The sequence below is a fragment of the Pieris napi genome, chromosome 4 (assembly GCF_905475465.1).
Source record: "Pieris napi chromosome 4, ilPieNapi1.2, whole genome shotgun sequence".
NCBI lineage: Eukaryota > Metazoa > Arthropoda > Insecta > Lepidoptera > Pieridae > Pieris > Pieris napi.
The window spans coordinates 13135846-13153551 of record NC_062237.1 but is presented as its reverse complement, the minus strand read 5'-3'; the positions used below and the strand labels follow the sequence as shown (position 1 = coordinate 13153551).

At 33.6% G+C, this 17706-nt stretch overlaps 1 protein-coding gene across 1 annotated transcript in view; it reads left to right on the top strand.

Moving 5' to 3' along the window:
• LOC125049109 overlaps positions 1-17706 on the top strand; it is a 33132-nt gene that overhangs the window by 11074 nt on the left and 4352 nt on the right. Inside the window, exons 7-14 of the mRNA XM_047648213.1 lie at positions 81-269; positions 3359-3501; positions 3855-4006; positions 4194-4372; positions 5365-5540; positions 5978-6126; positions 7691-7951; positions 15274-15454. Coding sequence (XP_047504169.1) covers positions 81-269; positions 3359-3501; positions 3855-4006; positions 4194-4372; positions 5365-5540; positions 5978-6126; positions 7691-7951; positions 15274-15454 — 1430 coding nt within the window. The remainder of the gene's footprint in view (positions 1-80; positions 270-3358; positions 3502-3854; positions 4007-4193; positions 4373-5364; positions 5541-5977; positions 6127-7690; positions 7952-15273; positions 15455-17706) is intronic.

Genomic DNA, 17706 nt, shown 5'->3' with positions numbered 1-17706 from the left:
ATTATGCAATTATTTTTACTATTATGTTGCTGCAATTATAAAGTAAGATTTTATATTTATATAAATATACAACTTTGCAGGGCTACTACGCAGTAACAGTAGGTCCACCATCATCAATGGTGTGTGCTGAACGATCTTCCACCTGGCAATTGTGGCACCCGGCGTTGGAAGCCACATTGGACTCGCATTGCGCGGAGTATTCTCATGTGGGAAAATTGGCTGGAGCCTTGAATGTGTTGGTTGACAAGATGAGAGAAGGATGCTATGAGGTAAGTTATATGTTGTGTAAAAAAAAAACTTGACGATTAAAAAGAGTGATGGAGAGTTTATTGCCAGTTCTTCTCTTCCGTTCTACGCCCTTGATTTGAGAACTGGCAGTAAATGTAAAATTAGAAGCATTTAATGTTCTTAGATTTTTTTCTTTATTCTTTGATTTAATTCTCTTTTTTGACGTTCATAAGTTCACTGCTACCTAGATGAATAAATAATTTTTGACTTTTGACTTTGTAAACATGCAAAAAAAATACAGTTTCAGGGCTATTCTGTCTTTATACTTATGCAAGAAGTTTGAATTATCTTTAGTAACTTTGTATGTGTATTTAATGCATAAAAATCTGAAACAAACTAACATAACAAACATACAAATTTTACAAGGAGAAATCGTAGTCTTTATAAAATTTGGCATAATAGTTATATGGCTGTGGATCAAATAAATTCTTTCAAATTTATTGAAATTGTTAAAAAATTTATGCTACTATTAACGTCGTGAAATTTTCAAAGCAAACATTTGTTTGATGCGGGATGAGATAGTGGTCGTTACGAAGTCGAATTGAAGCGATAAATCTCCGGGAATTGCCAACCTTTCGTGTAAGGCGTACAAAATCTTAGTGTGAAGTTTTTCTTTGTATCCTCCGTAACAAAAAGGCAGATTGATAACTGTAATTACGTTAACTATATTGTGTTAATACAACAAAAAAGTACTTGTTATTGGACGAATAAAGTAATTAATCACCGAAATATAAATACTGACAAAAAAAAACGCGAAACAAACCAGATTTCCGATTTTCCGAGGTAGCGGGCTCGAAAAGTGTGACTCGGATAAATAATAACTGGTTTATTGGCAAAGAAAGTGGTACATTGATATGGATTAATTATACAAACCACACAGCCATATTAAAAGACACATCCAAAAATATTAATATAGACCAGTGCAGATAGCCTTTAAAATAAATAAAAAGTGAAAAAAATTACAGTAGGATGAAACCCATTAGAAAAGCAGGGGAATATGATCAAAATGAAAGGAAAAATAAATTACGGTCGATCTGAGGTCGGGAAGGGGTAGGAGGGGGAGGTTTAAGGGTAAAAAACGGTTTATCTCGATTTCCGGCAAAACTACAAGTCCTACCGAAGAAAGTTAAATGGCAAAGTTGTAGGTAATAAAAAGATCTAAAACTTTTGTATTCACACATTTTTCACATAACGTCAAAATTTATGTGAAAAATTCAAAAAACCAAGTTTTTGGTTTTTTATTTTTATCTTTAACAAAAATATTTTTTTTTTAACGAAATTTGGTGAAAACTTACCTTTCTATGTCCCAAATACACTGTAATTTATTTGATTAAAAATATTTATTTGTTCACCTTATTTTGAATTAATATCGAAAAAACACCCTAATTTTCAATCGAAAATTCTGACGTCAAAATTTCAGCTTTTTTCATAAACTTGGTGTGCTTTCAGTTCGTTGAAATCTCTACTTTCCTATGGTAAAAAAATATATATATATTACCATAGTAAATCTTCTCAGAAAACGCAAAAAATCGTATGCAGTAACGCCCAGACCTGTCATCCCCTTCCCTACTTCTCTATGAATCTTCTTTAAATTATAATCAGATGCCTATTTATTACTATTTTAAGATAACTTATATATACCTGAGTGACCTTAAAAAAAATTTAGCCTTTAGATGGGCTAAAATTTTCGTATTTCATAGAGAAGTAAGGAAGGGGATGACAGGTCTGGGCGTTACTGCATACGATTTTTTGCGTTTTCTGAGAAGATTTACTATGGTAATATATATATATTTTTTTACCATAGGAAAGTAGAGATTTCAACGAACTGAAAGCACACCAAGTTTATGAAAAAAGCTGAAATTTTGACGTCAGAATTTTCGATTGAAAATTAGGGTGTTTTTTCGATATTAATTCAAAATAAGGTGAACAAATAAATATTTTTAATCAAATAAATTACAGTGTATTTGGGACATAGAAAGGTAAGTTTTCACCAAATTTCGTTAAAAAAAAAATATTTTTGTTAAAGATAAAAATAAAAAACCAAAAACTTGGTTTTTTGAATTTTTCACATAAATTTTGACGTTATGTGAAAAATGTGTGAATACAAAAGTTTTAGATATTTTTATTACCTACAACTTTGCCATTTAACTTTCTTCGGTAGGACTTGTAGTTTTGCCGGAAATCGAGATAAACCGTTTTTTACCCTTAAACCTCCCCCTCCTACCCCTTCCCGACCTCAGATCGACCGTAATTTATTTTTCCTTTCATTTTGATCATATTCCCCTGCTTTTCTAATGGGTTTCATCCTACTGTAATTTTTTTAGGTTTCAAAAATTATCGGCACTGGTCTAATAGTCATAATGTCATAATAAAAATAACAGTTAAGATTGAAATGTTGTCCAAACGTCTAATCTAAAAACTCTCGCACATTATAAAGGGACCGTCGTCTAATAAACACAAATCAAATAACTTATTTAATATACTCTTAACATATCTTTACTTTACTTTTAAATACATATAGGTTTTGTTCGAGAACACGGTATAGTTAAATATTCGAACCATCTGGCTGTTTCCAATTTCCGTATACATGTCAGTCCCGTATGAACGTACGTATTGCATTTGTCTTACTTCGCCGTCAATAAACTAAACGCCAAGTCTTTGAATCTTATCCGTATAACATTGCTCCTTAACTACCCGATATAATTGGTCGGGCAATTTTGCAGTAAATATTGTTTAAATTACATATGTAAATGAAAAACTCCGTAGCATATATATATTTTTTTTTAAAAGACAATATGTATTGTGTAAGTAGGTAATAATTATTGCTAACTGTGTTTTGTGCTTATGTTTGTATGTGTATTCCGTTTTTGGCTTCTGTGTTTAGATATTATAATAAGTAGCTGTAGTAATACTGATAAGCAAATAAATAAAATAACATCTATGCTACAATTGTAGTCGTATATAATAAATAATATTATTTAAAAAGTGTTAGTGAAAGCGATATGTTTATGGCACGTTGGTGAATGATAAGTATTAGCAATAGTACAAATATATATTAATATATATACAGGGTTCCCTCCAACTGCTAAGTCGTTATGCAGTCAGCTGCGCTCTCCGGCGTCGCCTCTATCGATGTTCCACCTATAAAAGCACCACTGCAAGGGCCTGTCTCACTTCCCACGTCTCCTATCATCTTCTACTAATTTTAGATGAGTAAGTATATTCAAATGTTGATATTGTTTATTTATAAATAGGATATTATATGTATATATGGGGTCAACGTTTTGGCGACCTCTTCTCAAATGAAAAGAGGAATTATTAAAATTATAATTAATAATTCTTAACATCTGGCTGTTTACTATCTCTCTGCTAAATTAGGTACAAATCCTCCGGTGTTAAGCAAAGGTTCAATGCGGTTGAATTAATTATTGTTTTACGTTGAAGTTCCATTATATTTTAAGCTCTTAATAGAACATATGGAGTTTCTTGAATGCTATATCACAGTTGGTATCAGAGATTTTAGTGCTTATATATCTTATAATATACCAAAATATCTTCATATCCAGCCTACTTCAGCTGTGTTCAGGCGGTGGTGTCACCGGTTTCGTATACCCCGTAGAGAAAGGTTGCCTCGTCAGAAGAGCGGCGAGAGACATCAACTGGACTGCTGATATCACGGCTCTCACTCGATGTCTGCAATATTTGCATAGAATTACTGGTTAGTTTATTATAAAGATGACATCTGAAGGTTTTAACGCACTATACCGGCCTGGTATTTTTGATTCTTCGGGTCTTCAATTTAATAATAATTAAGTGTAATTAAAAAGAAGCAATTTTGAAACTAGAAGGGCTTTGTATAATAAAAATATACCAAATGACACATAAACTTTTCGAAATACTTTTAGGAGACGAAGAAATTCCTAAATCCCCCTCTGAAACATTGGAAACAGCGATCTTTAGTAAATGGGAGAGACTCTCACACGAAGTAAGATGCACTGGAGCTGGGAGTTATACGAAGAGACAATTACGATATTTGAATAGAGTCACATCAGAATTGGTGCGGTGCAAGCGTTCTATTGCATATGTAAGAAATATTTGATCATTACTCAGAGTTGCTACTTATATTGCCTATTATGATATCGGGCATTAAATTTCGTTGCTTAGTTGTTTGATTAATTGATATTGGATGTATTCGGCGTTTCACCATAGTTCTATTCACTTAAATCAGTAAAATAATGATATAAATTTGATTTACTGTTAGTGCATATTAGTGTTAAGTGCTAAACAGTGGTAAGTGGTAAAAGTAGAACATACTAACAGTGTCTTCCACTTAATTAAGACTAATAGAAGTATTGGACATTTTCTTATGCCAAATTAACTTATTTTAAAATTGTAATTTTCTATGACTCAGTGACGACCTTTGATTAAAAAAAAAAAATTCTTGAGATTAATTAATAAGCTAAAAATATATTTATTATTGCTTGTTCTGAACATGTAAAACTTCTTCTATAAATTAAAACGTCTCGTATTTATAATTGCTTTTATCTACCAAGATAAATCGACTAAAGACTGAAGTCTCCCAGACTACCACCACTATCTATATATCTACTCTCTATCTAATATATAAAATTCTCGTGTCACAATGTTCGTTCCCATACTCCTCCGAAACGGCTCGACCGATTATTATGAATTTGTTTAGGCATATTCAGTAAGTCTGAGAATCGGCTACTATCTATCTTTCAAACCCCTAAGTGATAACGGGTGTCCACCCCAAAAAAATGTATTTATTTTTTATGATACAACATACAAAAATACATACAACCCCTAATTTTCACCCCTCTACGATCAACCCCTATTTTTTATTACAGTAGATAGTTATTTTTATTGAACTAAAAAAATGTTTCCTAGAAATAATATACTCGTACATGGCAAAACAACGTCTGTCGGGTCCGCTAGTAAATATTAAATCGCGTTTACATCTGTCAAAGAGATTTGTGTCTAATTGTCTTCACGATTCATGAAAAAACACTAGTATTTTTTGTGTGCTAATCCTTTTATCCCATACATTGCTTATAGGAAAGTCATAGTACATTTCGAGCCAACCTCATTCAAGTTACGGCAATGAATTTAGAATCTGTCGAAGAGTTGATTCACATAATGGCGATAATTTTGGACCAAGCGCGTGATGTGTATTTGAATAATGTTAAAAGTAGAACAGTTGGAGAGTTTGAAAGGGAGTTGACGGCTTATAGGTAAGTTTGAGGCTTTTTTATTGAATTAAGTATTCTTTAGAGTTTTACATTACTATTCAAGAATTTTTAGATTTTAAACTTGGTACAAATTATATATGATTTATTCCAAATAGGTTGAATTAATTTTATAATTAAAATAATACATTTTAATACATACACATTACACACTGAAAATGTACCTTATCCCTTTTTTTTTCCATAATATTTTGTTATTTTTAATCTTTTCTGATTTTGTGTGTTATGTATGTATGTCTAATTCAAATACAAAAATAACTTGATAAATGTAATATAACGCGTTTAAAACTTATTGCATTGTAGTTTATATTAAATATGAGATTTATTGAATAAATAAAATATTATTCTCCATAATTATTGAATGAATTTATTTCTATAGGCATGTTAACTAAAATTGCTAATATTTACCTATATTACGATAGGTCCAAAAAGTGGAATAAATTGAAAGACTACTACGATGCATCGTCAGCGTGTTTAATAGACGCAGTGAGACGAGACAAGGACGTGAGAGAGGAAGACCTCACAGAAGACACAAGCCTCATGAACACAGTATTACATTGGCTTTATAAAGGTACTAGCGACCCGCTCCAGCTTCGCACGGGTATAAAATATATAGCCTATGTCACTCAATGAAAACATGATTAAAATCGATCCAGTAGTTTTGATTTATTCATTACTGGCCATGCCCGCACCCGTTATATTTGGATATTTTGATAAATCTTGTAGCCTGCGTTTGCAAAGAAAGCGGAAAAAATTTAACTATATATACGACATCACATTAGAAACTTAAAAAAAAACTGTATTTAATGGACGTTTTTATACATATAAACCTTCCTCTTCAATCACTCTATCTATTAAAAAAAAACGCATAAAAATCCGTTGCGTAGTTTTAAAGATTTAAGCATACATAGGGATATGGGGACAAAGAAAGCGACTTTGTTTTATACTATGTAGTGATGTATCTGTTAGATTTGCAACATTTTAGGAGTTTTTTTTGTGATTATGAGAACGCAAAATCAACGTATACTAACAATACAATAACTGACCTACCCGCGGCATTGATTAAGTTGCAAGTAATACTTTGTGCCTGTTTTAGTATAGTGGTTTTATTTTAGGAGTACATTGTCTTATCATAAGTATAATTTTTTAACTAATGTATACAAAATATTGTAAAACCTATTTTAAAAGTGTAAGGGTCTGTTTCACAATGTACGGATAAGTTCTACATAAGTTCCAAATTAGCTATTTATTACTTATTAGTAGGATAAACACAATAATTTTTGCGTTTCACGACTGTCAGATAGCGCTATTCGTCACATAAAGTCCATCATAAGTTATGAGTCCTATGAATGTCAAATAGCACAATTTATCTTCCAAATAATTTATGTGTTGCATAGCTATTTGGTACTTTATCCATACATTGTGAAACAGACCCTTAGTGTGGACTTTCTTACCTATTCTTCTCCACACGAAACTACCTTTTGGAAAGGGCAACTAGAATCATCTTTACATTTTATTTGACGTTCAAAAGTGCCATTTTAGATTATTTAATAACTAATTGAAATTTGACTTTTTTTTGACCACACACATCAGAATATTGTACGAAAAGAGCGAACCAATTCTTAAAAGGCGCCGGCAACGCACTCGCGAGCCCTCTGGCAATGAGAGTGTCCATGTCTCACTTAACATTAGATGAGCCTCCATCCCGTTTGCCCCCGGTTCTATAAACAAAAACTTCCCGTCTCTCTCAGGGAGAGTTCTTTTCTTAATAGAAATAATGATATTTATTTTTAGGAGACGTGTTGCTTTTAGGGTACATGTATTGTATGCGGGTCGCTATTTCTCACGCCTTTAATGCACATAATACTCGTACATCCTTTACTAGTCCTTTTTTTAGATAAAGCTTGCTTTAGCGAGCGACTTTGCTCGGTTGGTATGGTTATGTCACCATTAATCACTATCACAGGATACCTATTTATACTGATGATGACGAAAATCCATAAAAACTCCTTCCATCCATCAAAATTCATTAAAACCGGTTTAGGCGTGAAAGCGTATCAGACGAATTGGTTGAGCATAATATTAAGATGAGAACTACTTGGCCTATTAGCTGAAATTATACAAATGAATTTCAGGTGCAAAAGAAGATAAGAAATACCTTGGTCCAGTTCTGAAACCATTTTTAGATGATTTATTCGTGTCATCATTAGAAAACTCATGGTTTTCGGAAGACTTTATATCGAAAAATAGTGATTTGGAAATTGACGGATTGAGGGAATACTGTATGGGGGTTCATGAAGGAGTTATAGAACCGCGAAAGGGGCTGGTCGAAGTGGCAAAGAAGCAAGCTTGGGCTAAAGCGATTGTGGATTTTGTTGATAGACACCGACTTGTTGGTAAGTTTGTAATTATTTTTAGTATTACGCCAAAAGAACTGGGTTCCTACCATCTTTGTACCGCGTGATCCAAGGTCGCTACGTAAGCTACGGATATTGATAGAACTACATAGGAATTGCATACAGAAACTTAGCCATCGCTGTAGCTAATGGAAGTTACAAAGTCCCCTGTCCTGAATTAATTTAGATAGAGATTTGACAAGTGTACGGTCTATAATATTTTATAAATAATATTAGTATACATTTCCATGTTAAATTATTTTCAAAGAACTTCTCGGTAAACTTCTCTAAAGAAGTTTCAAAAGCATTGTATTAACGTTAAAAGGTTTTCACGCAGCATATTTAAAGATTTCATAATTACGCCTGGGTAGGCAGATATGACACACATTCATCCACATTTATGTCATTCACCATGCATGCTCGTCAGTTATGGGTACTTTTAACTTGTCCTTTCTCTAGTACCACCTGGATTTGGTTCAGGTATGTACGACAAGGCCTAGAAACCCGACATCATCATCCTCGTTTGCCTTGTATATATATACTTGCAATACTTGGCGATTAAAAAGAGTGGCGGAAAGTTTCTTGCCAGTTCTTCTTACCCGCTCTACGCCCTTGACTTGCGAACTGGTAGTAAATGTAAATTTACGATTAATTTAACTTGACGATTCAAAAGTGTACTTAGTTACCCACTTGAATAAAGATATTTTGAGTTTGAGTTTGAGTTTGAGTTTGCAAGCACTTCTCCTCCGTTCTACATGGCAAAACCACCTAAGCATTCCCCATCATATCCTTGTCATTACGTCCTCTTTTAACCCACACTGTTCACATATTTACCACACGGTTAAACCACATATACTTGTTACGCTCTTATTTTCACGGCATTTATTCTACTTCCATTATTTCTCTGCCACACCCAACATTCACTCCCGTGTTAACTTCGGGATGAGCACGCCCCTTTGTACGGCCAGTCGAGCTTCGCTTGAGATTTCTTGTATTCACTTGTCTTTCTATATCATCATCATACTTTCCATCCTGAATAAATATGCAGTCTAAGTACCACACAACATATATTCCAACATATATATGTATACTAGTGTAAATAACATTAAAACAAAAAATCTTCGTAATTTCTGTTCTCGTGTATTATACTCTTTTCCCCACTGTACAATCACTTAATTTTGCGGACGTCGATAACAAAATATGAATATGAATACAGGGCCTTAAATTACCTTTACATAATTCATAAAAATTATCCCAAAAGGGCAAACAGGATCGGGGTTTAACAGGAACCAGCCGTTTCTGAACTCTGACAATACTTTTGTACCTGAGCCGTAGTTTAATGAAATGGTCCCAAAATGTTGGTGAAATGTTAATGCCGGTAACATTGATATTTGTTTAATGGAAGAGCAATTATATGAAAATAAATATTCTAATCTTTTATTATGTGGTTGTTTGTTCCAGTTATTTGGATCGTTGGAATTTTGGTTACATAGTTTATTATGTTCTCTATATTATTATGTTCTCTAAAAATAGTAAAAACTGTATCTAAAGATATCCTAATTATAACTAGGAAATTGGATATTCTTTGCATTTTTAACACGTTTTTAATGTTCTTTCAAATAAACATTGCCAAATATTTTAAGAGATTTTAGTTTTAAAAGAATATATCTATGATCTGTAAGTAGCATTTTCTGAGTAGTGATAAGTTTCTGATAATAAAGGGTATTTCAACAAGAAGTTTGTTTTTCAATTGTGGCAACACCGAGAACGTGATAGTTTTGACATTTAGTTTTTGGCGGTATTCGTAGCAGGTGCTTTGGCAATTATTACAATGAATTCAATTTCGCTCGAAAATCGCATTAAAATAATTCAAATCCACTATAAAAATGGTGGTTCTGTTAAAGTTACATTTCGTAAAATTCGTGATATTTTCGGCCAGCATAATCGTCCTTCTGAGACCGCTGTTAAGAATTTGGTCGCGAAATTTGAGTCGACAGGCTCGGTACAAAATGTGCCAACACCAACACGTGTTCGACCGGGTCGTTCAACAGAAAACATCGCCGCCGTGAGCCACAGTGTTGAAGAAGATCAAAATTTGTCAATTTCACGACGTTCTCAACAATTGGGGTTATCCAAAAGCACAACATGGCGAATTTTGCGAAAGGATTTGGCTTTGAAGCCTTACAAGATTCAACTGGTGCAGGAATTAAAGCTGATCGACCATTCAAATCGCCGCAGATTCGCTCAGTTCATTCAGGAACAACCTGCTGGTTTTTCTGAAAAAATCATTTTTTCAGACGAAGCCCATTTTCATTTGTCAGGGTACGTCAACAAGCAAAATTGTCGCATTTGGGCTTCTGAAAATCCTAAAGCAATTATTGAGAAGGCTTTGCATACTCAACGTGTTACTGTGTGGTGCACTATGTGGTCTGGAGGCGTGATTGGGCCGTTTTTTTTCGAAGATGAGGCTGGAAATGCGGTAACAGTCAATGGATCACGGTATCGCGAGATGTTAACCACTAAATTTTGGCCTATTATTGATGACATGGATATCACTGAAATGTGGTTTCAACAGGACGGTGCCACATGTCACACAGCCAATGAAACGATCAATTTATTGCAAACCAAATTTCCCGAGCGCATAATTTCGCGAAATTCAGCTGTTAAGTGGCCAGCCAGATCGTGTGATTTAACACCACTGGATTATTTTTTGTGGGGCTATGTTAAAGACAGAGTCTATACGGAGCCAATCGAATCGATTACAGCCTTAAAACTCAAAATCCGTGATGTCATTAACGAAATAGACCCTCCATTTTGCCAAAAAGTGATTAAAAATTTTGATGAAAGAATCAACATCTGTCAGCGTGGTCGTGGTGGACATTTGCCAGATATCATTTTTCATTCATAATTGCCAAACTTTTCTCTTTGTAATACAATGAAAATTTTATTCATTTTCCTCTAAATTCTTTGTTTTATTTTGTTTTAGAAAACAAAGTTCTTGTTGAAAAACCCTTTATAATAAACTATTTTGAAGATTAATAAATTAGATTAAGTTTTCGAATTCAAGGGATATTCCTGATGAGGCGTTAAGATTGATTTTATTAAGGCAAGATAAATGTTTGGTTTGCAAAGTGTAATATAAAATATTATATCTATATATATATAAAAATGAAACCCGTTTTCCGTTGTCACGACATAACATGAAAACGGCTTGACCGATTTGGCCAATTCTTTTTTTATAATATTCTTTGAAGTACGAGGATGGTTCTTACGGAGAAAAATTAAAAAAAATTGAGTGAAAATGTCTAAAAACAACACTTTTCTATATTCCCATACATAATATTCGTAATAATACTTAAAAGTCAATTTGAACTTTAATACCAAATCATAAAGTTCAAGTGTTAGTGCAGGGATTCCGGGAAGGTAAATTTTTATTTTTTGACATAATGTATTTGTTGTCTTATCAACTTTCTTTTTTTTATCATACTAGCTAGACCGGTGTCCCGAATAGCAGAATAAGTATTTAAAAAAAATAAAGAATCGACTGTTAGGCGGTACGATGTTCGCCAGGCCAGCTAGTAGTGTATATTATTTCATAGCCTGCTGAAAATAAGCACATCTAGAATAAATTGTATCAAACCAAAGAGCGCTTAAAGCTAACTTCCCGATACTTTGAGAAGTTCCTTAAACTAAAACTCGATATAAATAACTTAATTATATTCTAAACTTTGCTTCTAAGATAATGCTCATAAATTTTAACCAACATTCAATGTTTTTAGGGTGTGTTATATACTTTATATACTTATAAGATTGTAAAAGTCAAACTATGCGGATATAAACTCAAAAAACGCATAAAAATTTTGCTTAAATTACATTTGGATTCTGCAATGGTCGTACTACATATTTTGACTTGAGGTTCCAAAAACTAACACCGACAGCGCACGCTTAAGGATGATTCACGGTACACCGTGTCGCGACCGGGCCAGGCCTCGGCCGGGACACGGCCACCGTGCGCCGTCCTGGACATTGATTCATGTTACACCGGGCTGTTTGGGTGTACGCACGTACGTGCTTGCACCACTATATCTGTTTTTGTCAGCTAGTGATTTCATCTGTCGATAGACTTGACGCTTAAGTAATTATGCAATTTTCACAATTTGAATTGGCAGCTATTGCAATTGCCATCAATGACGAAGTATTAGAAAAACGAAGCGAAAGTACTAAAAGAAGATGGGGTGTACATCCAACCTGGAGAAAGCGAGAAGCAGAAGGGGAATTTTCTTTACTTTACAAAGAATTAATATACGACGAGAGCAAGTTTTATGGTTATTTTAGAATATCTAAAGAATGCTTTACTCATTTACTTGAAAAATTAAAACCAGATCTAACCAAAAAAATTACAAGATTTCAAAAGCCATATTTATCGTACATAGAAAAAATTCAACCTCACTAAGATTTGACGTTGGGTGCCCGGGCGCCTACGTTCATGTTACGACGTGCCGGGGCCGGACCGTGCCGGAGCCGGGAAACAATACCCACCGACATTACAACGCCGTGCCCCGGCCGTGCTCCGGCGGCGCACGGTAAGCGCACGGCCGAGCCACGGTCAGGCATGAATTACTTCATACAAAAGTATATCATTAATGTTAGACCGTGCCCCGGCCGGGGCACGGCCCGGTCGAGACACGGTGTAGCGTGAATCAGCCTTTATAGGAACACTCAGCCACACTCTCAAATACAAAGTGTATTATACGCACACACACCCATTCACATGGGTATGTGAACATTCACGCATACTTACACCACTTTTCTTTAATTAGATGTAACACTAAGACTACCTTTTCTTCAAAAAAAATGTATTAAACATGCACACTGTACCACAGAATAATTGTAATCTAGTTAGCCACAACACAGGCTCCCTTGTGTGTGTCTAGCGTTAGATCAATTTTGTCACAATCATATTTCTGTCATGAATTATTTTATTAATCTTTATTTTAATTCTTATACTTATTTTGAGATAGTGAAACGCGTTTACGAGAAATATGCTCCTCGGGTATTTAATTATAAAACTACCGACTCTAACACATATTAATGAACTGTGAATTATTCCCTCTACTTGTAAACCGAATAGCAATATAAATTTGATTAAATTGCTCAATAATTTAATGAATTTAGATTAAATAAATTCGTTCGGGTGATGTGTTACGGCTATACATAACGGATACCTTAGATTTATCTTAAACTGTTTGCTTTGATTGTTGTATGTTCATATTGGTCCTAGATTTGTAAGGTAATATAGCCAGCTGTATTGTCTTCACTATTTGTAAAAGGAATTAAAAGTATCAAGTGTTCTGAAGTGGGATATTCTCAGACAAAAGCTACCAAATATTTGCCCTTTCTAAGTTCAGGTTTGTGTTGTCATTTGTTTGACAATCGTCTATCCTTGGCCGTCCCTCGGGAAATCAAAAGTTAGACGTAAGGGTCATCGAGTTGACTATCTTTAAGTTTAGGAAAGTGAAATGTTTCGAATTCAAAATTAGGGAATTATCTGAAGAAATATCATTAGGTCCGTAGAAAAGTGGAAAACTCAAACAATACAGTATTTACAATTTTCTTAACCTACATAGTAATAAAATAATTAAAAATTAATACAAAAAATATTGAGACAAATCTAAAAAGTTTGGTCCCTGTGGCAGTGTACCTTTAACACTGGCAGCATTTCCTCGCTGTATTGGGATACTTTATATATTTGCTGTGGAGAATTTTCATTCTAAGTGGTGTTTATTTACGTATATCCATAGAAACTTAAGTACAATACGCCGATCTTATGAATTTTTTAACTACCACGTTATTCTGGAGTATGAGATATTGATATAGTGGTAGCAAGCATAGAAGGAACATGGAAGCATATATTTTTTTAACATAGTCTATATACATTGGCCTTAAAGTCATTATTCCATTTAAACTCCTAACTCATAATTTGGGCAACTAATAAGTGTTCCGACCATGCTTTTTGCCATTGGGCAGCACAATTCACTTTTATTATTCAAACTTTAAGAATGAACATGTGTGTAGTAGTTATGTCACTTATCTTATAATGACTTAATGAAAACATTAACTATAACGTAAGCTCTAAATAGACATTGACATAAATGAAGATGAGCTTTCAGAATACTTAAGTGGTTTCAATGTAAATTAGACAGTTCTAAATGTAATGTTAGTGAAGCTTCATCTTATAACTAATAGTTTTATTTGACAATTGTAAAGACTTTATAGTACATAAACTCTTTCAAACAACGCTCATTTAGAAGCACGCTGGAGTTTCCATCCATATCATATCCAAAAGTGCCGCTCAGCAACATTTGGTTCGTCGTTTCTTGTAAACAGTAAAGTAGTGGAACGCCTTGCCCCCTTCCATCCTCCCTGGACAGTATAATATGGCTTCATTTAAGCAGCGATTAAATATCCTGGACATGTGTGCCCACGAAGAGGCCAGATCTCACTTAGCATCAGGTGGAATTGTAACCAAACGTCTGTCCAGTTCTTAATAACTATGGCTATAAAACGTTTTGCATTTGTCAAAATCGCTGTACTTTTATTTTTGAAGTGAAACTTCTTTAGGCGCATGAGGGTAAAATTTTTACGGAACGTCACGAAGATGTGCAGCGTTTTTGTCGAAGAAAAGGGAGAGAGCGATTGAGATAGAATGAGAAGGGTGAATAACCTTATAAAAATTCGAGAAAATTTATGAAATATTAGTATTTTATGCAAAATAGTTTCATGAAATCCCAAATGACTCACATGAGTGTTTTTTATTTAAAATTAAAACATTAAATTTATTATTTGTATCATTTTTCGATACTTTTAATATTTTAATGACAATTATATTCCTAACATATCCATATCCCTCCCTCTAAGTCTCAGAAATCTAAAGTTTTTATTAAAATGAGTCAAAAAAGTTTCTTTTATATTTTAACCTAGCAAAACCATCCTTGCTCCAGAGTTTCACTAATTCATCTATTATCATTATAAAAACAAATAATTTTGCATACTAGAGTGGCCTGAAATCCTATCGTTGAGGGAGCCCGTTGCTTTCCTAATTAATTAAGTTTCCAAGCAGATGAGACTATAAATCTAAAGACTACACGATGGCGCGTTCCGTTTTATTGTGATTGGTCTACAGCAACTCTAGTCAAATCACAGACAAGCGACGCGTTAAGTTCTCCCATTTGACAATCTAACGAAAAATACTGTTATGTGTTAATTTTAAACAAACAAGTTATTTGCAATGATATCGCTAGATTAATTGATATTTATTTCAGATTTCCGTTTAATATTTCCAACCGGCGATGGTCTAGCGGTATCATATCCGCTTAAGCTATCTTCTAGAAGAGACCAAGCCAGAACTTTGACGCTGAATAGACGGGATAAGGCTGAAGCTAAACTGAAATTAGCAAAACGATGTGTTGTTAACGCATTTAATGATGTCCTTGTTGGGAAACGGTAAGTGCTCCTTTATATTATGAAATTAATATTGTAACTCGAGGCAGAATAGGAAATTAAGTGGTTTTAAGGCAGTTTCTATCGCACACAGCTGCCCACTGAAGTATTTCTTAGACTTAGGCTAATTTCACATGTAACGCGCGTTAACCCCGATCAAATATTTTATAAAGAGTTCAGATGACAAGTGCTGACGCGCGTTGCGAATTGTGAGAGCTCGTCAGTCTGTTTCGATAAAGCTTAAAAAATGAACGTGGAAGAAGCTATTATTTTGTGGTTATATTACAAAAAAGTCTTCTTGAGAGTCGGTACCATTACAGAAAATTAAAACCAATTCTTCCCAAGCACGTCGTTTTATAATTTTATTTTTATAGGATTCTGAAGCTATATCCCAAATCGCTGGCCTTTTCCGGACTTCATCAATTAGTAAATCGATTTCAATATCAACTGAACAGTCTACGGACGTTACATACATGTCAAAGCGCGCGTCAACGCGCGATCACCTGCGTCTAGAGACTTTTTGTATGAAAATACCACAATGTCTAAAATTTTGGCCATCTGAACATAGCCTTATTCAGGGATCTCCTTTAACAAATTTTAAAACTATGTTTGACCTTCGCTAATCCGTCGCTATTCGGTATTAAATAATTTGTCGAATAGTGATTATATATTAATATATCAGTACAACTCGGTACTAAGTTTTTTATTTATTTGTTAACACTTTCTTTGTTACGCAATAGTAGAATAAGGCGGGTTATAACGAATTCCGTTATAAAAAGTCACCACAAAAAATCTAATTCAGATTAACTTTTCTCTCATTTAATTTGAATTTCTTGTTCTAACAATTTTCCACATCACAGTCGACCAGGGAATAAGTTAAACGAGAAATTCCATCCGGCCATTGCCAGTTTTAATTTGCTTGCAAAATCCGGTCAAGATTTTTAGACAAGCTTTGTTTAAAGGACATTTAATTACATGATTTTGTTTACATTTATGTTCACCTTAATGTTAACTTGTTAATAACAGTTTCAATATGAAAACGGCCGTACGGTCTACCGTACAAACAGGTCTGGAATCAGAAAGTAATAAAAACGTTTATTTTCAAAGAAAATAGTACAGTTTGATTAATTATAATAAAAAAACTGCACAATCAGCCATATTAAAATAGGCATGCAAATGGAATATTATCTATAATAATGCAGTTATAAATAAGTACAGTTAAGATATTTATAAAATTTAGACCATAACCATTTAGACCATACTGTGTAATAAATAATACTCTTCAATATTATAAAGGCAACTTGCCTTTAAAAATTCAATCACCTCCCCCTTGAAAGCATTATACGGCAGTGAACAATAACTTCTAGGAAGGTGATTAAATAGTTTGATAGCCAAAGCGTAATTTTTTTTTAATACATTGTGGTGCTACATCCTGTGATCCACAGCCGTGTTAGATCCTTCGGTAGACACAGGCAATCTTTAACTGTTTTGAATCAATTTGTATAATATATTACAACTGCACCATCAAAATACCGAAATCATAAAATAATCGTCTACAGCTTACAAGAGCTTCAACACCCATTAGTAACTTATTTTTTTACATTTCATGGTTCCAAGTTCTCTTCCCGACAATTCAATTATTATTCAGAAATAATACAAATTATAAGTAACAATCGTAAAAAGCTTTAATAAAATAGAAGAATTAAATACATATTAGATATTTTTTTATCGGATTTTCCTAAATACAAGTTTTAATTACTAGCTGTTACTTCTATATTACTATTGGGTAACATAATATTATTATGAATAAAATAACAAAACACGGAAGGATAAAATATATATTGATAAATCACGACATAAAAAGAAATCTACTTAACACGTATAAATAAAAATCTTTGAAACCAAACGAAATAATCGTTATCAAAAGCTAAGTGAGAAATATCGGGGGAATCCTTTTAGTGTGAATGGAACGTGATGGAGCCTTTTCCAATGGTTGCTGTATTTTATTAGAATTCAGGGCAGACTGCAATTTACGGTACATTTTATCGTTGACCTTGCACAGATTTTTCGGTACCACTAATGTGAACATAAATCTAGATTTGCTTACTTTATCTACTTTAACATAGCTATGTTTACATATGTACGTAACGCACGTATATCTTTAGTGATTACTACCGCAAAACAATTTGCCAAATTGTTACTAATCAATCACAATCATATATCATTACGATACCAATAAGACTTTTGTAACTTGG